The sequence below is a fragment of the Lemur catta genome, chromosome 9, assembly GCF_020740605.2.
Source record: "Lemur catta isolate mLemCat1 chromosome 9, mLemCat1.pri, whole genome shotgun sequence".
Lineage (NCBI taxonomy): Eukaryota > Metazoa > Chordata > Mammalia > Primates > Lemuridae > Lemur > Lemur catta.
In genome coordinates, this window is record NC_059136.1 from 21,262,084 (window position 1) to 21,288,522 (window position 26,439).

The 26,439-nt window shown below is 43.1% G+C and overlaps 1 protein-coding gene across 2 annotated transcripts in view; it reads left to right on the forward strand.

Moving 5' to 3' along the window:
- GABRA5 (gamma-aminobutyric acid type A receptor subunit alpha5) overlaps nt 1-26,439 on the forward strand; it is a 70,192-nt gene that overhangs the window by 33,609 nt on the left and 10,144 nt on the right. For both annotated transcript variants that reach the window (XM_045561813.1, XM_045561812.1), the window contains exons 7-8: nt 12,803-12,885; nt 25,040-25,183. In XM_045561813.1, the coding sequence (XP_045417769.1) occupies nt 12,803-12,885; nt 25,040-25,183 (227 nt within the window). The remainder of the gene's footprint in view (nt 1-12,802; nt 12,886-25,039; nt 25,184-26,439) is intronic.

The following is a 26,439-nucleotide window of genomic DNA, read 5'->3' on the forward strand; positions in this document are numbered from 1 at the left end:
ATTTTTTTTCTTGCTCTATTGAACTAGCTAGGACTTTCAGTATGATGTTAAAAAGGGTGGTGAGAATAGACATCCTTGCCTTATTCTTGATCTTAGTGAGAAAGATTCAAATTCCTCACCATTAAGTATGATGTTAGCTGTAGGACTTTTGTAGGTTTTTTTTTTTTAATCAAGTTGAGGAAATTCCCTTCTATTCCTAGTTTACTAAAAGTTTTTTTTTTTTATGATGAATGACTGTTGGATGAAGAAAAAGCTTTTTCTGCATCTTTTCCTGTGCTCATGTGATTTTTCTTCTTTAGCCTATTGATGAATGAATTACATCAACTGATTTTTGAGTGCTCCCTCAGTGTCTTCTTATCTGGAATATCATAATTTCTTCTTCATTTTGAAGGATATTTTTGCTGGAAATAGAACTTTTGGTTGGCATTTTTTTTCTTCCAGCACATTTAATATTTCCTCCCACTGCCTCTGGCATCCATGTTTTCTGATACAAATCAGCTGTTAACCTTACTTAGGATCCCTTGCACATGACAAATTGCCTTTGTCTTGCTGCTCTCAAGATTTTCTCTTCATCTTTGGCTCTTGAGAGTTTGATATTAGCATCTCAGTCTGGATCTCTTCTGAGTTTATACTACTGGGAGTTCATTGATCTTCTTAGATGTTATTATAGATTCATATCCTTCATAAAATTTGGAACATTTCCACCCATTATTTCTTCAAATATTCCTTCTACCCCTGTCTCCTTTTTTTCTTGTTCTGGGGCTGCTATTACGCATAATTTGGTACTATTGATGGTGTCCTGTTGGTCCCTTAAACTATGTTCATATTTTCTCATTTTTTCCTCTTTCTGTTCCTTAGAGTAGATAATTTCGTTTGACTTATCTTCAAGTTTGCTGAATCTTTCTTCTACCTGCTCAATCTGTTGCTGAAACTCTCTAGCAAATTTTTCACTCCAGTTGTTTTTTTTTCACCTTTAGAATTTCTATTTGGTTCTTTTTATAACTGCTATCTCTTTATCGATATATCTACTTGTTGAGACACTGTTTTCCAGTTTTCCTTTTTTCTTTGTCCATGGTCTCCTTTAGCTCTTTGATATTTAAGATAGTTGATTTAACATGTTTTCTATTAATAGTTAAGTCTAATGTCTGTGTGTCTTCATGGACAGTTTCTGTTAATTTCTTCTGTTTCCTTTTGTTTCAGTAAGCAAAGTTGGTGGCATTCCTTGTTTCTTTGTATGCCTCTTATTTTTTTCTTGAAAACAGAACATTTTGATTAATATAATGCAGTGACTCTGGAAATTAAATCCTCCCACATCTGTAATGTTTTTTGTTTGCTTATCATGGTGGTGGTTTGCTTGGTTAGTGTTTTGAGCTGGTTTTGTAAAGTCTGTATTGTTTGTCATGTGGGGCCACTTCTTCAGCTTAGTGTTTAAGCTAATGACCTGGCAAAGATTTTTTTCAATGCCTGCAACCAAAAACAAAAACTCTAAAAACCTCTCTCAGTCTTTGCAGATAGGGTTTGTGTACATGATGGAGCACTCTTTCTGGTTTAGCCAGGTGGTTTATAACTTTGCCACAGTCTTTCTGCTTGTGTGCAGTCTGAAGTTCACCCAGAGAAGAAAACTTTGGGTCATCTTTGTTCTTTTCTTAGTATGTGTTGAGCTGTAGGCATGCATGTGATCTCATAAATTCCCTGGAATAAGTGGAAGCTTTGCAGCCTTTGTTCCTCTGTGTATTCCTTTCCCCTGCCTCTTCTTCCCTAACTTTTCAGTCTTTGTTGCCTGCCCCAACTGTCATCACTTGTCCCAATTGTTTATGACATACACACTAAACAAATGCCACCTGGGAAGCCACCTCACCCAAGGAAATCTTTGATGCAGGTAAAACAAAAGCAAACCCTTGAGCCAATCATTTAGGGAGCCACCAGACAGATCAAAATAAGCGACTAAAATTTTTGATAATAAGGTCTGCATTGCTCCTGTTACCATCAACCTGCCCCAGGAACGTGGGCTGCCACAGTCAAGGCCACTGGTGAGCTGCAGAGTGGAGGATGGTAATAGGGTAATTTGAGATGCCACAGACCTTGCTTACTGAAATTCAGGTACTCTTTCCTTCATTAAACACCACCCTGGTTGTTGTAATGTTTTCTAAAATTAGATTTCAGAGTTCCAAAAAAGGTTGATGCTGACAGTTTTTGCCAGGTTATCCATTGCTTTGTGGATGGATGGACTTTGGGAGTTCCCTAATCCACCATTTTTTGCTAATATAACCCCAACTTCCCCAGGACTTTACAATGTTTTCTATGTGTTAAGCATTGTGCTACATATTTTATATAGGTATCTTAATACCTAAAACAACACTGTAAGATGGACTTTATAATCTCCTTTGTAGGGAAATTTGGGCTCAAGGGTGTCAAATAACACAGAAAGTGCGAGCAGACTGACCTAAGAGTTGAAGCCAGGTCTGCTTGATCCCAGTGTCTCTTGCACCTGCTTTCCTCTGCGTTGTGCTATTGGTTGCCCTATGCTTTATGATGAAAGAAATACTTTAATTTCCTAAACTTTGAATTTCATTTTGAGAAAGAAATTTTCTTGCATATTTATGATGTTCCTCTTTTGCAGCATTTTTTATGGCTCAGGTTTGTGTGTGTTTTCCTGCATTTCATCTATTAAGAAGATTTATTGCTGGGTATGTGGATACATATAAAAAATTAAAATATCTCCACTCTCACATCAATCATTACGATGCCTTCATGAGAAACATGAATATTAAAAAAAGAAACAGGCGTGTTAATCACAATAGATCAATAAAGGTTATATCCCTTTTGAGTAAGAAATATGCTAACTTTTCAAAATTATCAAACTTATGCTAGTTTTCCCAACATAAATAAGAATTGCTGACATATTCTTTCCAATAGCTGAAGGGGAATGAGATTTCTAATAAATAGTGCAAAGCTCAGTGAGAATTTTTAGCCCAGTATAATTCTGGTGGTTGGTCTCATGTACATCCTTATTACATTGAAGGATACAAAATAAATCAATTAGCCTTAAAGTAATTTATGAAATCTGCAACTCAAGTTTGAAGTAAGTTGTAGAATTTGGATCCATTTCTAGAAAGAAGCAGTCACTGTGTTATCTCAATACAAATTTTTTTTTTTTAAAGCATGGAGCTCTACAATTATATGAGCCAAAATGTGCATCATTTTAGTGTAGTCTTATTTGTAAGACTATAAAATTTTAGGTAACACCTTAAGTGCTGTTTTTTTACAAGGTTACCCTTACTGACTTTAAATTCTATTAAGTTTAAAATAGGTCAGTGTATACTTTATTCTTTTAGCTCTCTACTGCCAACTCCCCATTTCCCCACCCCAGCCACAGGACTTGGTGTCTCATCCTTTCTTTATCATGGGCAAAACCCCTGCTTTGGATTCAGGTGGGGCCAGGCTTAGAGCTAAGATAAAGATCCCTTAGGAGGTTGGCTAACCAGGACAAGCACAATGGCCAGATCCTGAAAGAAACTGGGCCTGCAATTCTGGTCTGGAGCAAACACAATTGCAGCGGATCTACAACTATTACAGAATGGGACCAGGACACATGTGACAGCTGGGAGAAAGGCAGGGGTAATTGCTGAGCCTGGCAGTGATCTTTGCATTCCAATATATGCAGTTCTCACTTATTGCTGTTTGTATTTAAAAAGTTCAGTTTTTATATTGTTGACTGAAGTTTAGAATGCATTTTTCCTGAAAATATTATTGTAAACTATAGTTAGGTTCCCAAAACAGGCAATGCCTAACTGACAGGTATATAAATATTAATAATATACATGGTACATCATGTTAGTGATGGTTTATAAAAAAAGAAATGCATGCATGCATCTTTAATAAACAAATTTTGAGTTATTTAAAAAGAAAGCTATAGCAGGGCAGGATTTTGGCATCAGGCAGGTATGGGGAAGTTTCTAATGGAGAAAGAGGCTACCTGTATTCCTATCACAAGTAGCATATTAAATATATATGTGATCTGAATATGTGAACAAGCATCTCTTCATTTGCCAATCTTGAAGTGAGTCAATTATAGGGAAAACAGTCATGTAATCCTCACAGTTGGGTTTCCTTTCAAAGACCCACCCCCTCACAGCACAAATTGTGCTCCTTGTGCATGGTGTAATTCTACATTGTCATTATCTCCAAGGATGAGACTCAGCTGTAGAGCAAGGAGAATTCTCCAGCAACACCTCTACTGGAGTGTTGAGTAAGCACTGCACAGACTTACACAGGTATGAGTAAAACAGAGGCATCATAGTGAGGCAACAGCCCAGGGAGAACATTGCCTACAATGCTGCCAGGCACGCAGTGCCAGCTGCGTCACATCTCCAAACCCTGCAGGCTTTCAGCTGGGGACAGCTCTGGTGAATAGAAAGTTATCTAAAATAAGCATTAGTGCATTCTTTACAAGGACTCATGGGGCTGGAAAAATATCACGACTAAATTAAGCGTTATTTCTTTTCCATGGCACCAATCGTTAGATACTGTGTTGATATTGGATTTAAAGAGTCCCTAAATAAATCTCATCTACAGTCTGAGAGTCACAGGTAGCATCTTTATGGGGAGGTCATGTTTGCCCTGAGTGATTCCAGCTGAGGCATGGTGTGTGGCTCAACAACTGACCAATTAGGGCACCTTGCATGAGATGTCTATTTCATTATCAATGAAATAGATAATTTCATTGCAATGAATACTGTGTGAACTATTTATAAATTGGCTAATATTATCAAATTTCTTTGTCAACTTTGCGAGTATGATTTCAAAATATACAGGAACCGATAGCACAATAACAACTAGTCATCGGATTAGTAATAGTTTCCTACTGCTGCTGTGACAAATGGCCACCAACTTAGTGCCTTTTCAACACAAATTATCTTACAGCTTTGGAAACCAGAAGTCTGAAATGGGTCTTATGTGTCTAAAGTCAAGCTTTTGGCAGTGTTGCCCCCCTTCTGGATTCTCTGGAGGAGAATCTGATTCCTTGCCATTTCTGGTTTCTGGAGGTTGCCTGCATTCCGTGGTTCATGGCCCTGCACCACTCTGACCTCTGCTTCCACCTCACATTTCCTTCTCTGACTGTCCCCCTCTGATAAGTAGCCTTGGGATTATATTGGCCCCACCCAGATAATCCAGTATAATCCTCCCATCTCAAGAGCTTTAACTTAATCTCATCGGAAAAGTCCTTTTTACCATGAAAGGAAACATACAGGTAGGGAGGATTAGGGCATGGAAACCATTGGGGGACCGTTATTTTGCCTACCACAATCACATTCTGGGGAAAAATGCATAGTCATCCCACATGCAAAATATTAACTCCATCCCAATATCCTCAAAAGTCTCAACCCATTACAGCACCAAATCAAAGTCCAAAGTCTCAACTAAATTTCCTCAGCTCAGAAGTTCCAAATCTTGTCATCTGAATCATCTAAATCAGCTATGGGTGAGGCAAAATTCCTCCCTGTCTGTAAACTGGTGGAATCCAGGAAACAAGTTATCTGCTCCCAAAATATTAATACAATGGTAGGACAGGTGGAAAATAATAGTTATAGGCATCTCCACTTGAAAGGGGAGAAAATGGCAGGAAAAAAGGAAGTACCATTTCCAAACAATTTCTAAATGCAGCCAGGCAAACATCACAGTCCTGAGAATAATCCTTTGCAGTTTGACACTGTGCCCTCTGGGTCCAAGGCTCTGGCCCTGGAGTCTTCCTTCCTTTCTAATAAAGGGCAACACAATTTGAAACTGAGTAGTTTTCTTTCCGTCTCTTTCCTGCATGCAGACCGTTGGGAGTCTGACAGCTTCTTTCATTTTGGCCTGTCTCTGTCCCTTTCAGGCCGAGGTGAAAGTGTTCTGCCGGCATAAAATTCTCAAGAACCCCCGTCTCAAGAAAACACACCGTTAGACAAGGGGCTTCTCTATAAACATTTCGTGGATAATCCAGTCTCTATTCCTGGTTTTTGTTTACATGGCTGAGAGGACCCATGGGTCACACACCTAGTATCTTCAGATAGTATTCTGCGTGACCAAATGCTCCGACCTTTTGATCCTTCTGAAGCACTCGCACAAGGTTGTCCTACCAGGACACTGGCTTTCTCTTCAGAGCATAGCTTCCTGACAGTGAATCTCCTAATCATAGTATCTTTTGCAAACTGAATAAGTTGAGAATTCCCCAAATCATCAGTTGTGGTTCCTTTTTTGTCAGCAGTTTTTCCCTCAATGTCTCCCTTTCTTCCCCCATTTTACTATCAGTAGCAGGAAGAAAACAGGCCACCACGTCAACACTTTGCTTGGAAGGTTCCTCATCCAAGTATACAGTTTGATCATTGTGTTAGTGTCCTGTGGTTGCTATAACAAACTACCACAAATTTGTGTTGGTAGCTTAAAACAATACAAATTTATTCTCTTACACTTTTGGAAGCCATGAATCTGAATCAGTTTCACTGGGGCAAAATCAAGTTGTTCACGGGGCCACATTCTCTCTGCAGACTGTGAGAGAGAATCCACTTACTTGTCTTTTCCAGGTTCTAGAGCTGCAGGCTTTGCATTCCTTGGCTCACAGCCCCTTCCTGCATCTTTACAGCTGACAACAGAGCATCTTCATTGCATCACCTCCTATCTTCTGTCTATATTCAATCTCTTTTTGCTTCTCTCAGACCCTTGTGACTGCATACAGGGCCCACCTGGATAATCTCCCCATCTCAAGACTCTTTACTGAATCATATCTGCAAAGACGCTTTTCTCTTTTTACACATAAGATAACATTTGCACATTCTAGGGATGAGGACCTGATATCTTTTGGGACCATTGTTCAGCATATCATAATCCTTAATAAGTTCTTCATTCCACATAGATTCAGGCACAACTCAGCTAAGCTTTTGGCCACTATATAGCAGGGTTCTCTCTTTGTCCAGTTTCCAATCACACATTTTTCATTTCCTTCTGAGCTTTCAGCAGCAGGGCCTTTGATGTTCGTATTTCTACCAGCAGTGTGTTTATGGCCATTTAAGTGTTCTCTAAGACAATGTAGGTTTTCTCTACTTGCTCCTCACTTTTTTGTAAGTCTTCACTACAGAGTCTTTAACATCTCTATTTCTCTTAATAGTATCTTTAAAGTAATCTGAACTTTTTCTCTTTTGCACCTCAAAATTCTTCCAGCTTCTGCACACTGCCAAATTCCAGCCATTTCCATGTTTTTAGGTATTTGTTACAGCACCACCCCACTTCCAGGTGCTGACATTTATATTAGTTTTCAATTGATGCCATGACAAATTATCACAAACTCATTGGCTTAAAACATAACAAACGTATTATCTTCTAGTTCTGGAGGTCAGAAGTCCAAAAAGGATCTCAGGAGGCTAAAATCAAGGTGTTGGCAGGATTGCATTCCCTCTGCAAGCTCCGGAAGAAAACCCGTTCCTTGCCCCTTCCAGTTCCTAGAGGACTCCTGCATTCCTGCCTCTTGGCCACATCACTCCAACCTCTACTTCCATCATCACATCTTTCTCTGAATATGACGCTTTTGCCTCCCTCTTAGAAGGACCCTTGTGTTTATATTGGGTGCATGTGGAGCATACAAGATAATCTCCCCATCCCAGGAGCCTTAATCACATCTGCAAAGCCCTCTGCCATGTAAGGTGGCATATTCACAGGTTTGGGGTTTTGTCCATAGGGACATGGGCATATTTACAGTGCCATTATTTTGCCTTCTACTGCATTGATGCAGTATTTCCTTGTGAATGAGAAAGGCTCAACTATGAAGAGCATATTGGGTAGAAATCTGGAGACATTCCTTAATTGCCTCATTGCCTTTGAATTTTTGGTCTTGGCTAAAGTTGTTTCACTCTCATTTCATACCTATCAATTATTTTGTTCAGACAATAAAAGAAACTCTCATTAGTTTTCTTTTTCCAATGACAAGACTGGCCCAGAGAAGTTAGACAGTTTCACAGAGGTCACACAATTAGTTAATGTCAAGACTACTCTGGAATTTGGTTGTTTTAACCACCTTAAAGTGTTCTTCAGCCAGGAGCAGCCCCTGGTCAAGCAGAGAGCTCTCTAGTGAGTTCAGGATCCTAAGCCCTCAACTGGGGTGGAACAAATCCAAGTTGAAGCAATTATCTTAACTTTAGAACATGCCCTTTTCTTTACCCTAAATTAAGATGATGTTCACAAATGGGACATTGTGCTGCAATAAGTTAATGCTTTAAGGTCTTAATAGAAATGGGAAGTAAAACAGAAATTGGACGTTTGGGAAAAGTACTGGATTCTTGAATCTGCCAGTAATTCGGTGAACCTTTTCCATAGGCAGTTTTCTCAACCTTTTTGGGCTTCATTTTCTTTATTTAAAAAGTGAAGGTTTCAAGTAGATGGCCTAGCTGGCCCTTTTGAGCTGTGGCAGTCAACCATTCCGTGGAGGGTTTTCGTCTCCATTCTGTGAGGGATGCTTGGTTACACATCAAGGCACTTGGCATTCCAAGGACTCTATGAATAGAAGGTTCTCTCTTATCTAGAGATATTTTTTAAGTATTATAAAAGTCTAGGCCATTTTTGAAATGTACAGAGGGACTGAAAATGTTTTGATTTGAAATGTTTTCCCTTGCTGAGGCTGGGACATTTGCTGTTGGGGGATTTGTCTGAATAAAACATTCATTTGTTAGAGGAGGGACACTATCATAGATGAAGAATACTTTCCTGAGGTCTGGAATTCTAATTCTAAGAAGCTGTGCAGGAACAACCCACGAGGCTCTCATTATAGCATGATTTATTGAGATGGTAATTGTAGAATCACTGTCTTTTTAATGTTTTTACTGGAATTATTTTTTTCTTTAAAAAAATCTTTTTTTTTTCAGATCCAGCTAAATTCTGTCCACCTGTCTCTGTGCACCCTCCCTGCCCCCTGCACCACACAACACACACACACTCCTACCGTATGTTAAAAGCAGACTCTGTGGTGTAACTTCCATGTCAAAATGCCATCTTTAGACATTGTCGGTGTAGTGATTTTTGGAAAGTGGGCAGCTCTCAGGGCCAAACAGCCAGAATGAAGCCCACCATGGCAGAAAGGGAGGCTCTGCTCCCTTTTGGCACATGGTCTTGGACAGGAAAGGAGGAGGGATAAGCCAGCAATGGGCAGAATGGGGCACCAAGTTTCCCTGGGGGTGTGCTGTGACAAGTAGGGGCATGAACAGAAACTCCAGGTGGCAGTGGCTGCAGTGGCCGTGTGGATGGGAGTAGAACACCAGCACAGAGCGAGGGGAGGAGCTAACCCTGAGTCACCAAGTTGTCGAGAACTCAGCCAACGGACCCGGCTTGCAGGTGGCTCCCAGACCCAATGGGAAACTGAGTGTGTTGGGGGGCAGAAGCCCAGTTGGATGGGCTGGCAGACACGGCCGTGTCTGAAGAGAAGACTCTGCCATTGGGACACGTCTCTCTACGTCTACCCTGACTATGGCAGTGAGGCCCATAAAGTTGTTAATATCATGTGTGGTGAGTCAGAAACTGTAGAGCCAGTCGGCTGGTTGAAGTCTTCAGGGCTGCGGCGGGGCTAAGACAGGCTCCCTGAAACATCGTCCCCTCAGTGTGAGCCCCTGGGTCCTCCTGTTACACTTGCGTCCTTAAAGTGTTAGAGCTGCAGACACAGACCTGCACAAAGCTTGACTCTCCTAATCAGAGGTGTTCGCCTCTAAACTCCTGCAGCACTGTTTCTTCATGTGCCCACTTTCATATTTATTGCTTCGTACTTGATGTTATATAGCTTTATATACACTTCTTATTTTCCTACTAAAATTTTGCTTATTAAGGAATTCTAGGTTTTCTGAGCTCCTTGTGATTTAGTCCTCTAGAGCAGCAGTCCCCAACTCTTGCACCAGGCACTGGTTTCATGGAAGACAATTTTTCCATGGACTGGGGTGGAGGCAGGGGAGGAGGATGGTTTCAGGATGCTTCAAGTGCATTACATGTATTGTGTACTTCATTTCTATTATTATTAAATTGTAGTACATAATGAAATAATTATACAATTCATCATAACGCAGAATCTGTTGCTGCTGCTGATCCGACAGGAGGCAGAGCTCAGGAGATGATGTGAGCGATGGGGAGTGGCTGTAAACACACATGAAGCTTCCCTTGCTCACCACTCACCTCCTGCTGTGCCGCCTGGTTCCTTACAGGCCACAGACTGGTCCATGGCCCGGGAGTTGGAGACCGCAGCTCTAGAGCACATTTGACGCGTTTAAATTCTCTCTGTTTCATTATTACTTTACTTGACAAACTCCTTAAGTTTACAAACAACCATATGAAGTAATATTATTTCCTTTGTTTTGGCTGAATACCATTCTTGCAGGCTGTGTTTTTATGTCTTAATTTCCTAATTTTTTTTTTTTTCTTATTTTGGAGACAGTGTCTCACTTTGTTGCCCCAGCACAAGTGTAGTGGTGTGGGCATCATAGCTCACTGCAGCCTCAAACTCCTGGACTCAAGTGATCCTCCTGCCTCAGCCTCCTGAGTAGCTGGGACTACAGGCATGCGCCACCACACCCAGCTAATTTTTCTATTAATCTTTTTTTGTAGAGATGAGGTCTTGCCATGTTGCTCAGGCTGGTCTTAAACTCCTGACATCAAGCAATCCTCCTGCCTCGGCCTCCCATAGTGCTAGGATTACAGACATGAGCCACTGTACCTGGCTTCTAATTTTCCTAATTCTAATAAGTAAATATATGCCTTACTCATTTCATAGTCTCTAATCATAGCCCTTTTTTCATAATTTATGATTCAAGAGGTCCATTGCAGATTATTTATCAGGTAAAATAATGTAAAACTCTAGCAATAGCTAATTGGTTGCTACACGTACAGACAGACATGCCGGAATTAAATGGTTAACCTTTCAAAGTAATGGTTATGTGGAGATTTTAGTGATGTGGGCCTGTGCTAATATTAGGTATAAGAAAGATTGAATTTTATATACCAAGAATGAAAAGAAAATATATGTACTTGTAGAAAAACTCTGGGCTAAATGTACCAGGTGAAATTATAAGTGAAATGGTAGATATTTATAATTTTCTTTATGCTTTCTCTGTATTTTCCCATATTCTATGAATGCATATGGAATATTGCTTTAAAAACCATCTCCCTGCCTGAATGTGAGCCCTCTATGGTGTGTTCTAGCCCATCTGCACTCACAGCCCTCTGTGTATCCGTCCAGCCATGGAGGAACTGTCCCTCACAGGAATGGCAAGAGAGGATTTCCTCTCTTTCAGGGGCACAGACCCCACTTCCACTGATACATATTTTAATTTTATTCAGATAACACATACATTGACTACTCAGTCTACAATTGTCATGTGAGTTATGTGGCTGATTTAATAGCAGAAGATTATTGTAGCAGAAGCAAGTGGTAAAGGCAAAAATGAATGTTTATACATTTTGATTCTTACCATAGCTGCTGAACAATAGCACTAATATAACACTGAATTATATTATCTGCTCTAAAGATAGAATGTGTTTGAAGTTTGAACGCTTTGTATTTTAATTTCATTATGTATAATTTCATTTTACTTAAATAATGGAAAGAAAAACTAAGAAATGGAAGATAAGCTCATTAACAAAATTTAGAATCATACCTAATGAGCAAAGTCTGCAGAAAAATAAAAGCACCACAGTGTGGCAACTCCAGAAGTGCCTCACTTCTTACAGAATGGAGCTCCTGGCTGTGCAGGGTGTGCTGGGTGCGTTCCAGGAGCCTCTGTGGCCAGGAGCTGGGCAGCCTGGGCTCCAGCCATGGCACTGCCACTGAGTAGCTCTGCATCCTTGGCCTGATTCCTCAATATCTGTGCCTCGCTTTCCTCCTTTGTAAACTGGGATGGTCATAGCAACAACTGTCGTTGTGCTAGTAAGATGAGATGAGTTAATGCAGGTAAAGCACTTCACACGGTGCCTGGCTTAGACACACCGGCTGTTATGACCATCATGATCATAGTTATTGGTGATAGTCATAGTGCTGGGTGGCAGCAGTCCCCAACCTTTTTGGCACCAGGGACCAGTTTCAGGGAAGATAACTTTTTCACGGGGAATGGGGAGCAATGGGGAGTGGTTGTAAATACAGATGAAGCTTCACTTGCTCGCCTGCTGCTCGCCTCCTGCCGTGTGGCCTGGTTCCTAACATTGCTATTATATCACAGGTTTACTTACTGTACAGTTTCACAACACAATGATTGCAGTAGGTTCTGGTCAAAATTTGAACATGTGGAAAAACTCTGGACTAAATGTACCAGGTGAAATTATAAGTGAAATGGCAGATACTTATAATTTTATTCTTTATACTTTTTTCTGGATTTCCCCCTATCCTATGAATATATGTGCATTTATCCTACATTTATAGTTTTTGAACTTATAAACTACTTTAGAAAATGAATATATTTTCAACCTTGTCAAGGAAAGCTTTTTAGATAATGCTCAGGAAGGGATGGGAAACAAAGAATAAATAATTTTTAAAGGCATCTTAAATTGTTTTATGACCGTTAATATATGTATGGACACATACACCCCAAGCCACAGAACTGAGTAGATTTGATTTAAGCCTAATTAATGAATGATATTCATCTACAAAACAACTTATATAATTTGGTGGGGACAATTTAGACAATTTCATAAAAGATGTTAATTAAAGTAAGTACTAAGGTATGGCTTTCTGGGACAAAGTGGTTGCTCAACAAATAGCTAGAGTTAGTGAGTCATTAAAACGTTTTCATCTTTTATTTTTCAGCCTGACTATCTCTGCTGAGTGCCCCATGCAACTTGAAGACTTCCCAATGGACGCCCACGCTTGCCCTCTGAAATTTGGCAGCTGTAAGTTATTTTCACAAGTAAGAACCATGAATATACTTTGGGGTCAGTTCCACATTCATTGAGAAGAATTTAGGTTCTGTATATAAATAAGCATGATATGATGCAGTCTGTTTAAGAAGCCTGGAGAGTGTTTTGACCTGGCCAGACTAGTTTCCTTGTCTGTAAAATGGGAACATTAACACTTGTTCAGTGTACATCACAGATTAGGGTAAACTGAGATAATGTGGGTGATTCTATTTTGATTTATTTATAAGGTTATGTATGCCTTTTTATATAACTTTCTCAGTAATTCCTCTAGGTATTACTTTATATTTATAAAACTTATCACAGTCTGCTGTATCCTCATTTTGCCAATTCAAGTGAAGAATAAAAACCTTACCTCCTTTTATGTACCTTTGCCTTCCCCTAATAAATATTTCCTCTACATACATCTAGAAGCACATCAGAGAGTCTTGCAATTTTTACTTAAACTATCAATTTTGAAAACTCAACAGATGAAGGAAATTTTATTATATTTATTCATATTTTTACTTACTGTGTTCCTTTTTCCTTCCCAGTGTTCCAAGATTCCTTCTTTTGTAGTTACCTTCGTGTTAAACAAACTCTCTTTAGCCATAGTTTCAGGGTAGGTCTGCTGCTCATAAGTTCTCTTAGTTTTTCTTCCTTTGAAAATATCTTGATTTCCCTGCTTAATTACTAAAGGATATTTTCACTGGATATAGGATTGTTTTGACAGTTCTTTTAGCACTTGAAAAATGTTCTGCTTTCTTCTTGTTTCCTTGGTTTCTGATGAGAAATATTCTGTCTTTTAGATTGTTTTTCCTTTATAGGTAGGGTCTCATTTCTCTCGTTACTTTCAGGACTTGTTTTTTTCTTGTCTTTAATATTCAGAAGTTTGACTATGATGTTAGTGGTGTAGATTTCTTTGGGTTTATGCTGTTTGGGGTTCACACAGCCCCTTGAATCTGTATATTTTTGCCAAATCTGGGAGCTTTTATCAATTACTTCTTTGAATACTTTTTCTGCCCCAGCTTCTTTCTCTTCCCTGACTCCACAGGCATGAATGTTAGCACATTTTTTATAGTCCCACAAATACTTGAGGCTCTTTGCATTTTCTGCTATTTTCTCTCTGTTTTTCAGATTGGGTAATTTCTGTTGTTCTCTCTTCAATTTCACTGATTCTTTCCTTTGTCCCTCCACTCTACTGTTGAGTTCACCTATTGAAGTTTTTATTGTGGTGATTATATTTTTCAGTTCTAAAACTTCCGTTTGGTTTTTAAATCTATTTCTGTGTTGAGACTTTCAGTTTTTTTCATTTGCCTCAACCATGTTTGCAGTTTGTCATCGCATCATTTTATGATGGCTGCTTCAAAAAATCTTTGTCAGGTAATTCTAACATCTCTGTCATCTCTGTTTTGGCATTTATTGATTTATTTATTTTTATTCAGTTTGATCTCCCTGGTTCTTGGTTTGAAAAATAGTTTTCTGTTGGAACCTGGACATTTTGTATATTATGTTACAAGACTCTGAATCTTGTTTAAACCTTCTGTTGTAGCTGCCTTTTTTTTTTTTTTTGACACTGTCCTAGCAGGGGAAGGTGCAGCACAGCCTCATTGCCACCAGGTGGGGGTAGAAATCCAGGTTTCAACTTAGCCTCTATTGGTACAAGGAGAGTGCCTGGAGCTCCCTGTCACTGCTGGGTGGGGGCAGAGCTTCCAGCTCCACACTAAGCCTCCATAGATGCTAGATGCTTCCCCAGATGGGAGGAACAGAGGTACCCCATCTTCTCCCCACATAGCCTCCACTGACAGCATCTGCTGAGCAGAGGTGGACCTTCTGAGCCTCCATTATTCCTCCTCTGCCATGACCCTGGTAAGGAACAGGAGGGAGCTGCCACTGCTGGTTTAGTGTGCAACTCCAGGCGTTCCACATGGCTTCTCCTGCCACTAGGGGGAATGCACCTCCTGCAGCCCAGCAGGGATGAATGGCCTGGCCCCCTCTGTGCGCCACCTGCTCTGATGCCACTCCCTCAGTGGGTTGGAGCTGCAATTTTTTTCTGTGATGTTTAGTTGGAGAACAGTGGTTAGTTTTGCTAGTTTGCCCCTTTTCTGGCCCTTTGGCTAAATCACACAGGCTACTGTTGTGGTGGTGGTGGTTTGTCTACATCCATTGGTGTCTTCAAGTTGCCAGCTTCTTCAGCCCCAAGTCTGGGATGTGTAAGGCGAGAAGAAAACTGGAGAACTCACCCCTGTGCCATCCCCTGGGTCCCAAGGCCTGCTGCCTGCTTCTTTCTACCTTTCAGATTCTCTCTATATTTATGTATGATCTCCAGAGTTTCTATTTATATGCGGTGGGAGCAATAGGGGGAAATACCTCTCCAGCTTCCTGAAAGCAGAAATCCTCCAGATGTTGTTTTATTTGTATTTATACTTCCTGGGGTTTGCTGGGCCTCTTGACTCTCTAAATTTATGTCTTTTACCAAATTTGAGGCATTATGACCATTATTCCTTTTAGTATTTTTTTCTGTTTCATCCGCTTTCTCTTTTGCATGTGGGGAATTACGCGTGTTACATGTTTTTTTGGAATACTCCCTCAGGTCACTAGGGGTGTGTTCATGTCTTCGATACTGTTTTCCCATTATGTTTTTTATATTTGATAATTTCTATTGCTCTGCTTCAAGTTCACTGACACTTTCTTCAGTCATTTCCAATGTGCTGTTAAACATAGACAATAAATTGTTTATTTAATGTATAATATTTGTCAGTTTTAGGGTTTGTACTTGCTTCTTTTAAAGTTGCAGTTTCTCTACTGAGATTTACTATTCTTTTTTATTATGACAATTTTTTTATTATAAAACATAACATATTTTCTTTTATACCTTTAATCATATTTGTAATGGCTACTTTAAAATTCTCATATGATACACGATCATCTGAATCCTTTTGGGATCAGTCTGCATTGATTGCATTTGCTCCTGAGTGTGGGTCCTTTTTTCCTAGTTCTTTTATGCTTAATAATTTTGAATTGTTTCCTGGATATTTTAGCGTTACAATCCAGAGACTATGGATTGTGTTAAATTGCAGCATTCACTTTTGTTTTATTTTATTTTATTTAGCCAGTTAACCTGGCTGAGTTCAAGCTTCAAGCCCTATGTTTCGTGTGCAACCCCTGAAATGCCAGGTGGTTCTTGTTCTTTAGTGGGGCTGGTAGGCTTATGTTCCAGGTATGCATGTGTGTAATTCAGGTGAGTTAGAGATTTGGGTAGAGGTTATGAACCTCTGTATACAGCACATGTGGGGCTCCCTCTCTGGGGCTCTTGTCTTCCTATGATCTTACACCTCACTTTCCACCTGTGCTGCTGAAGGCTGCAGACTCCTCCCTTTGGTTCTTTAAGCCAGTGAGACTGAGGGATCCCATCTGAGACTTTGCCGCCTGACAACTCCAACTCACAGCTTTTTAAGTGAAAGGCCGTTTCCTTTTCCAAGTGTCAAGTCCCCTCAAGTTTCTGCCTGTACTTAGTCTCTCTCCAGTGCCTTCAGGGAATAATTTTTTGTACGGTGTCCAGAGGTAATACATATCACCTGACAGCAGCCACTCTGCCATTCTTGGATGTGGAAACCCTTTTGATTCTAAGAGTCTCATTTTATATTATTTCTGTCATTCCAAAGGGATTTTTGGAATTAGGAGAGGAAGGATGTCTGATGAGCCAGAAGTCAGGTTAGATGGAAATCATTTGTTTTTTTCAAACTATGATCTTTAAGTGTTATAGAGAGATTAAAATCTACATTTATTTGAGGGAAATAGTATAATGGAAAGGGACTGTCACCAGGATTTATTTAAATCACTTTCTCCCATGGGGTGGCTGTGGACATCATTACCTGGGACAGAGGACAAAGTCCCTAAGGGAAAGATCCCTAAGGCATTGCATTTGAGAATCACTGATTCATGTCCCTGAAGGAAGATTAGTTGTTCACATCCCCAGAGGAAACGGATTTGTACAACTTAAAATTATGCCACTGTTTGTATATGAAAATAATGCTTTTGATTTGATCAAAAACAAAACACTAAAAGGCAAAGATTATTATTTTTGTGATCATTGCTTAAATAACTTCAAGTGAATGTGCTGCCCAGATTTAATGGTATGATGTGCAGAATAGGCAGCACAGAAGCAGTTTTTGGTAAAGAAAAATATGTGATGACCTAATTCTTCACTAAATTATGTCATATTTAACAATCAACCAACTGCAGTTAAATCATTTTTCACATTCAAAGTTAAAATACTCAATTGATGGGATATCTTCACTTTCTATATTTCATCATATAAAATAAGATCAATATTATACATAAAATGCAATCAACAGACACCCTTCTTAAACTCAGTAGAGATTTTGAACTCTCATGTCAAATTTTGTTTTATTTGCCCAATATTATGCAGATTGATTTGATTTACTTCAGATGTTGGTCATTTATTTGTATTTGCTGTTAATGTCATTATTATACTATACAAAACAATTAGAAGGATTTTATTCATATATCATGTTTGTATACAATTGACCAAGAGCTAGAAAACTGCAAATTTTACCTTTCCTCAGCTTATATGGTTTCAGCTCAGCATGTACTAATTTTAAGAGAAGAAATGCTATTCAACCAAGTGTTTTTCTTACTTGTCTTTCATCCTTTGGATTTACTAAAAATAGATGCTTGGCCAACTTGTTCACTTATACCACTGGCATCTGAGCATGCAGAGGCTAAATGTGATAGTATAATGAGTTTCAAATTACCCAATTCAACAGTTCTCTGCTATTAGGAGACAAAGGAATGCAGTATGTGTCATTATTCTAATGAGCCACATGCTCTGGTTCCTCTAATGCAGAACTGAATTAACAGGCATTTCTGTTATTGCTATCTCTACTCTCAAGAATTCAAACAAATGTTGAGATTAGCTCTAGCTTTAGAGGCATGTTTCCTAGTCTGTAAGGAAATTCCTTAAAGATAGTGGCATGGCTTCCATTTGGAAACAAGTACTTAAACACATCAAGACAATTTAGAAAAGAAAAAAATCTGCTTTTGTTCATTTTATTTGTGGAGTGATGCATTAAGTATTAGATTTAGTCATGAGAGAACACTTGGATTCATGAAAATGTATACGAACTTAGAACTAGAAGCTTCCTTGGTTGGCATCCAGTGGAGAGAATTCCAGGAAATCAGGGGTACATCTCACTGTAGGGAGCTCTTAGAACATTCAGACATGTGGAATTATGACTGCTTTTGCGTGCATCATCCCTGATCTGTAGTGACTCACCATGGGTGTGGATGATCTAGAACACAGGTTTCTGAGAGTCTCATGTGAATATCTTAGAAACACACTGAAGTTTTGTCTGTGTTGAGTCTGAATTTAGATTGTTTTAATGATCACATTGATGCATTAGTTAATCTTGATTACTGCTATCATCTGTATGTTTGTGTTGTCTTAAAATTCGTATGTTGCAACCTCATCCCCAGGGTGATGGTATTAGGAGGTGGGACCTTTAGGAGGAGATTAGGTCATGAGGTTGGAGTCCTCATGAATGGGATCAGTGCCCTTATAAAAGAGGTCCCAGAGAGCTCTCTTGTCCCTTCTGCCATGTGAGGACACAAGGAAAAGGCACCCAAACAGACTATGACAGTTAACTACTTAAGAGATCCTGTGAGTATTAGTCTGTTTGGGCTGCTATAACAAAATACCACAAATGTGAGGGCTTATGAACAATGGAAATTTCTCACTGTTCTGGAGGCTGGAGCATGTTAGATCTAGGCTCTAGCAGATTTGGTTTCTGGTAAGGGCCTCCCTCCTGGTTCATAGACAGCACCTTCTCGCAGTGGCCTCAGGTGGCAGAAAGGGCAGGTGAACTCTCTGGGCTTCTTCTGTAAGGGCACTAATCCCATTCATGAGAGCTCCACTCTCATGACCTAATCACCTCCCACAGGCCCCACCTCCTAATACTGTCCTGTTTGACTTTAGTTTTCAACACACAAATTTTGGGAAGGATACAAACATTCAGTCAGGAGTGGGTGTGTTGAGCATTCAGCACTCTGCTTGGTGCAGTGAGCAGCTCAGAAGCATGAACGTGATCTGCTGCCAAGGTGCCTGACGGATGGTGGACACATTTAGATAATTGGGTTAAAAACCTTCCTTTAGCTGGAAGTCATTTGGAATTCACAGGCAGGAAAACTCATCTTGGGGATCAGGTTAAGAACTGGCCATGGCAGGACTTGGCTAGAAAGAGGCATAACGGATGTGAGGGCAAAACACAGATAACCACCAGTCACTCGGTTGAGGTGATGAGCAATAAGAGAAGCCTCGCTGGGGAAATGGCAGGATGACATCACAGCCTAAACAGGAGCAGCCTTAACCAGGACCGTGTCAAAGTGGCAGGCAGAGCGGGTGATGTTCACTGAGCAAAGGAAGGACGTGCTGAAATCGCTATTCATGGAGCTGAAACCAAAAGCTGGGCATTCCCGTGAAGCAGTGAGAAGTGAAGAGAGCACGGTGGAGGCCAGATGTGAAACGTGGGTATATAGGATGAAAGGGGGAAGAATTCAAAAACAACACCACGATTTTAAGACCAGGTGAGGCTGCATGTGGTGGTCATGCCTATAATCCCAGTGCTTTGGGAGGCCAAGGCGGGAGGATCGCCTGTGGCCTGGACTTTGACGTTACAATGATCTATGTTCATGCCACTGCACTCCATCCTGGTGACAAGGTGGGACCCTGTCTCTTAAAAGAAAAAAAAGAACCAGGTGACTCGGAAGTTACTGTTTTCCATAAGGAGATTGGAAATAATTGGAAGGAGCTGCTGGTTTGATGGTAAAAAAGTGAATCAATTTATGAGGGGGTAGGAAATTATGTGAGAGATCTCCTCCTAAACATGCCCAGCCTGCTGCCCTGCTTCCCTCTCCTCTCTGCACAGTGGAGGTTCTTTTCCTTCTTTTCTGATCCAGTCCCACTGAAGTCCAGGAACACGGAGAGCACATTGTCTCTGACTCTTTCCCTCTCAGACCAGGCACGGCAGCAACCCCCATGACTTCTCAAGGACTGGACTGTGGGCAGCGATGGGGCGTAGCTTCCTTGGTACCAGGCAGATGTGTCATCTCTTCATCCCCATCTTCCAGTAGTTCTCTTATCTCTCAGTTGCTTCTGGACAAGGAAAAGGGTGTGGCCAAACCCCACTGATCTCATTTTTACCTGTTGAATTTAAAGCAGGGATATTGGGTATCCAGTAGTTCATTAGAGATAGCGTATCTGTGTGTGTTTGTGTTTGCCGTGTTTTCTTATCTATCTTGTGCTGTCGGTGTGTCAGGTGTTGACTTGGTTTTCAGCTCAGGAGACTGCAGAAGGTCACACAGGGTTTGTATGACAAGGTCTTGCAATGCAGTTACTCTGCTCATTCCCACCTCAGTTTTGTAAGAGAGGGGAAGGCTAGAGGTAGGGGTTTGGAGAACTCAAATCCTGCACATTTTCAAATCACAAAAATCCCAGTGACCTGCTACATTCTAATCTGTATTTCCTCAGCGTCACAGGCAATGAATGCAAGAGCAACACAGATGTCCTACCTGGTTACTGGCAGCTCCTGAGTGTCCCCAGGCAGCCTGTCAGATAAGGCTGACCAGAGTCCTCACAAATTGGGTTTGCTTTTGACCAACAATTAGAAAGTAAATTCAGGTAGAAAAATCTTTTCTTAAGAATGGATTTGATACCAAGCAAAAATCTTTCCTAACATATGGTTATGGTCACTCTCGCCACTATTTACGAAGCACCTACTGTGTGCATCAGGTGTATGATAAATACCTGACTTTACCATATACGCTTTGTCCTCACAGCAATCCTAGGAGACACGTGCTATTTTCCCCAATCTACAGATGGGGAAGTAGAGGCTTAGAGCTCAAAGAGGTTGTTTAAGGTCACTCTGGTAGTGAAGTCAGGGTCATGCTGCCTTATTTCTTTCATAGAAACCCGTGGCTTCTGAAAGGCCTTGCAAACATGTGCTATTGCCACCTCCCGGCCAGGATTTGCGAGGTTAGGAGAGGACAGACAGGGTCAGCCTGGGGCAGCAGCCTGGAGGAGCCCAGTGATGAATGCCCAAGTCGGCTGTGAATGAAAATGTTTCCAGCAGTCTTGCTGGCTCTGCCGATGCATGGTCAGGGGAGGGCGAGCCTTATGTTTTCCAGAGCTCTAAATCATGCAAATGATGTCACGGCAGACCTGATTGCCTCGTTTACTGTTGTCCCAGTTCAAAGATTGAATGCCACCACGCTGACGTGGAGAGAAGGATTTAGGGTTGGTTGCTAATGGCCGAGCTGGAATGGACATGAGAGGTCTTTTATCCCCACCCTTGCTGATGAAGAGAGCAGAACCCGGCGATGTCAGACTGACGTGCCACAGCCCACGCTGCCTCTTGCTGTTGTTTTATTAATGTTATTAACATCATCACTATCAATAGGCCATTTAATACTCACTAGCAGTTTGAAAAGCAAGATTGTATAAGTTATGATGATGAATCATAGGCACTCTGTGATTTTAAGTAACTTTTGTCTACTTATGATTATTATTTTATTGGATCCTCCTTACAGTAAGATAAGTCATCCCACCCCTGTCCCCCAACAATTGAGAAAAGGGTTTGGGGGATGCAGACCCAGCAAGGCGGCCTGTAACAGAGCTGGCCTCTGCCGCAGCTGGCCATCCCTGCAGTCCCCCTGCTGGCAGCACTCAGGCATGTGTCCCTGGTCATATGCCACTCAGCCTCAGAGCCCAGGAGGAGCCGCCCTGCCGGGGACTGTGTGCCATCCCCAACCCTGCTGTGGAAGGGAAGAACAGTCCGTCAGTCAGGAGGGCACACGGGTGAGGTCCCTGCCCTGCAGGCTCGTGGGCCCAGCCTTCACGCCCGCCTCTGCGGCTTCCAGGCTCCACGACTCCCGTCTGCCTCCTCTTGTCCTCACTCAGCCTCCCTCCTGGCCTTCAGAGCAGGCACCCTCACCCCAGACCTCTATCCCTCCTGAGAGTAGCCTGGGTCCTGAGGTTCTGCCTCTCACCTGTGGGTGAGGTCCTCCCCCCACTTCCCCTTCTTCCATGAGCACATTTGGCATTGAGCAGTGAGCTCACATGGGAGGCATTTTCCCGTGTGCTGCGCTCCTGTAGACGAATGTCTGCCTGCCCAGGTGCCTCCTGACTCCCAGGGCTGCCCTCAGTCACCAGCACCTGGGCTCCTTTGTGAGCCTCTGGGTTCATGTTTCCCAACCTGCTCACACCTCGCAAGGAGCTTGGGGGCCCCCTGACTTCTCTAAGCCAGGGGTCAGACTCACAGTTCTCCTGTGGGCTGGGGACACCTACAGCCCCCTCCCTGTGACTGGCCACCGCGGGAGACTAGCTGCACAGTGCAGTCGTCCCCAGATGAGGCAGATGAACTGGGGAGAGAATACAGAAGACATGCTCAGGATGACAGGAACAGACCTCCCTGAGCCAGGATGAGGACAGCAGGAAGCAGGGGCTTGCCCCGCCCGGAGGACGCTGCCTCATTACCATCTCCTGTCTCACTCTCATGGCCTGGCCAGAATCCAGCCTGGCTGCTCCACTCAAATTCATGTCTGAGTGCCACGGCCCTTCATTATTCAGGGCTCTGCAACGTTTACATCATAGGAAAAAGACAGAACCTCACTGTCATTCATGTGGAGCTCAGGGAGCCAGCAGAGTTGTGGGAAATGCTCAGAGGTGCCGCGAGGAGACGTTTAGGCAGCCTCTTGCCAAGGCGGAGAGTAGCGTCCCCCACCAGGTTGAGCTGCGCGGCTGCCCGGTGGAGAAGGGAAATGACGACGGAATACACTTATATCGGGAGAACTCCAGTGCTGTCCAAGTGAAAACACACTTCTATGACACCTAAAACTTGCAGACAGAAGATCATACTAGTTAAAAAAAACCCTTGACCAGAATACCACTCGGCACCCCCTGCAGCCAAGCATGGCATCTGCGGGAGCCCACCAGCTGCCCTTGCGGGGCTGCCCTGCTCGCTTCTATTTAGTGTCTCGCTCCTGTGCAGATCAGCGTCAGGATAATATCCCCGATTCTGTGCCCACTGTCTGACCCTCTCTAGCCCGGCAGCCTCTCAGTCAGCCTCTCTCATGGCTGTCGTCCTGGGACAGGACAGGGCGTGCTCGTTACCAGAAGAGTGTTGAGCATCACACATCTAGGCAGAGAACATCTAGCCAAAGACATGCACGGTTATTACACAGAAATTGTACAGCTCTCCTGAAGATGTCACTTCTCCCCAGTCTATTACCTATAATCTATAGATCCAATTCAGTTCCAATATAAATCTCATGAGGGTTATTTTTTCCCAATGAATCCTGACAAGCTGATTCTAACATGTATATGATGAACAAAGGGCCAAGCACAGCCAGGACCCCCTGAAGAAGAAAAGGGGGGAGCCTCACCCTTCCGTCTCTCAGTGCACTTTTGGGGTCTGTGTAATTACAGCAGCTGAGGTTGAAACAGCGATAGAGAAGGGGAGCAGAACACAGGCCAGGGGGAGAGAAAGCGGGTTCAGGACGCTCCCCTGGCAGAGCAGGCGGGCCCTGCACGTGAGTGGGTGGGATGGACAGCCTGGTAACGGTGTGGTCACACCATGATGCCACGTGGAAAAAACAGCATTGCAAACTTAAATACAGAAATATATACACACGTCAACTCCAGGGGATTAAAGCCACAACTGTGAAAGACATCTTAAAACTTTTATAATTCATGTGTAATGAGAGAGTGAGGGAGAGGGAGTGCTTTTGAAATAAGGTGCTGGAAGAGTAAATTATAAATTAAAAAGTTTGCTAAATTTAATTACATTAAAGTTAATACTTATGTTCCTCCCCAAAAACATCATGAACAAAGTAAAATAGCTACACACTTAAGAATATATTTCCAACATGTATAGCAAAAAATATGTGTATCAGAATCTGTAAAGAAAACATATGAATCGAATAGGTAGAGAAAACGTGAACAGATTTCACAGAAAAAAAAATTGGCAGAGCGGAACGATATATTCTTTAGTGACTCCTGTCTGTAACGTAAAACTACAGAGCATCAAATTCAGAATCCTGCCCAGGGAAGGGAGGAAGGTGAGCTTTTGGTGAGTCCTGCACAGGGAGGCCCTTGTCTTTGCCATGCCTGTGTTTTGTTACTTTTTCAACTGCTGTGAGGACTTGTTTGCACCTAAAGCAGGAAGGAGGGTAACCATGTGCATTAGCAAAGAAACATCCGCACTTTGCAGTGTATCATTGAAGAGACCCTTCTCCTGGCCTCTCCCCGTCGAGACCTCTGCTAGAAGGACACGGTTTTCCCTGTGAGACCCGGCAGGACGGCAGCGGCCCACCCTCACTCTCACTGCAGGTCCGGAGCACACGTCCTGCTCAGGGAGGCTGCCCCGTAGCCCTCTCTCCAGCTCATCCCCGGCTCCTGAGACACCTCTGGGTTTCTCACCCGTGACAGCACACAGTTCTGTCCAATGTACAGTTGGAGTTGTGCTTTGCTGGAGTAGCTGGGAGTGAAAGCGTACAGCCTTGTTGTGAAAGTGTTGCAAGGCTGGATCCTGGGTCAGGTTTGCTGTTCACCTTTGGGGCCTGAAGAAACAGCTGGAACACGCAAGCTCCTGCCCAGGTGCTCTTGCCTAGGTGGCCTTGTTAGATCCCGTGGCCACCCCTCAGCATGGTCTGCAGCCTGTGACACAGCCCCACTGCTCTGCCATTGCTTCCTCATCCTTTCAAGCTCTAGCCCCTGCAGTACCCTGGGAGGCCCTGCCCCATTCTCTTCTTTTCTTTACGCACACTCTGTCCAGTGACCTCCCAGCCCACGTCTCTGGTGACCTCTGCATGCGGTGAACCATCCCATGAACCACGGCCTTATACAGTCACAGCCTTCTCAGCGCCCTGGGCAGAGCCTCCGTGGGCCTGCCTCCAACATGTCAGCACCCGAACCACCGCTCTTCCACCAGAAGCAGGGCCCTCCTGGAATCTTGCTGACCTAGCCAGTGCCAACTTCCCTACCCTCTCTCTTGCTCCTTTAGTAAACATCTTTGTGTTTTCCAGGCTGGGAATGAGTCCATGCTTATACCACTTTCTGCCCTTTCTCACACAGATGCGTACCCTAACTCCGAGGTCGTGTACGTCTGGACCAACGGCTCCACCAAGTCTGTGGTGGTGGCAGAGGACGGCTCCAGACTGAACCAGTACCACCTGATGGGGCAGACAGTGGGCACGGAAAACATCAGCACCAGCACAGGTGGGAGCCAAGTGTGGGCTGTGCTGCCAGGTACACTCAGGACAGCATACCTGCTCCCGGCACCACCCTGCACGGGCCACATGGGAGGGGGCACCAGCCTCGCACACCCATCCTGGCCACCAGTGTCTCCTTTGTGACAGCTGTGTGAGTGCTGGCAGAAGGGAGTCCTCCCGCCAGCCCCTCCCTGCAGCTGCTCACAGAAGCACCAGCTGTGGGAGCCATGGCATTAAGGGTGATTCCAGGCATTAATCTGTGGTGCATTTGCTCCTGTGTGAGCAGGCCCTGCTCGAAGGCCACATGGACCTGCTTATATAAATAACACTCCCCTGCCCTGGGCACCGGAACATGTGAGTGGTCTCTGCAGGAAAGGGAGGCACCTTCCTGCAAATGCTCCAAGTTGTCTGCCCCCCTACCTCCACCTTGAACATCACAGAGGGTATTTCCTTGGGGGTGAATGTGGAAAAGCACAGCCAAGCAGCGTACAAAGACAAGCAGAGGGGAACCAAGAAGGAAGCAGACCCTGTCACTCCCGAGTGCTGGGGCAGGGCTGAGCCCTGCAGGGGCAATGCAGGGCAACCCCAGCCTGGCTCGCTCTGATACAGAGTGGGTGGGGAGTCCAGAGGAGCAGGTGCCTTCCACCCGCTGAGCCTGCAAGTTATCTGGTTGGGTGCTTCTGAGTTGCGGCAGGCCCAGCCTTCCTGGTCAAGGTCACAAGGCAGAGCTATGAGCTGGGGGTGCTGGGGGCAGAGGGGGTACTTCAGGGCTCCAAAGAGTTTGCATAGCAGAGGAGAAAAGCCTAAAGAGATGGAGGGAGCTCTGATCCCAGAATGAGCCCTAAGCCTCAGAGGACATCCTAGGGGAGTGCTGGTGGGCATCGTGGGCCATTGGCACTATCCACCCTTGCAGCTGGCAGGAGCAAACCACAAATTTTGTGCATCTGCTGTGCATGCACAGGCCCTGCGCTAGGCATCCCCTGGGGACGTGAGAGCCTGGGAGGACAGCAGCACCGTTTGGTTACCACACTAAAGGGAAGGGCCGAGGAGACGGGCTGATTTCACAGGAATGAGTGAACGGTGGCATGGCAGAAGTTTGGGGTGGAGAATAGTGGGCTAAGGGAGGATGCTGCGGTTTGCAGTTGTTTCACACAGTTATTTAAAAATTTATAACTGGGGTTTCTACTCCTATTTGCATTCTAAAAAGGCAGTCTTTTTTTTTTTTCTACAATACCAGATGTTGCTACCCACAACTCAAAAATG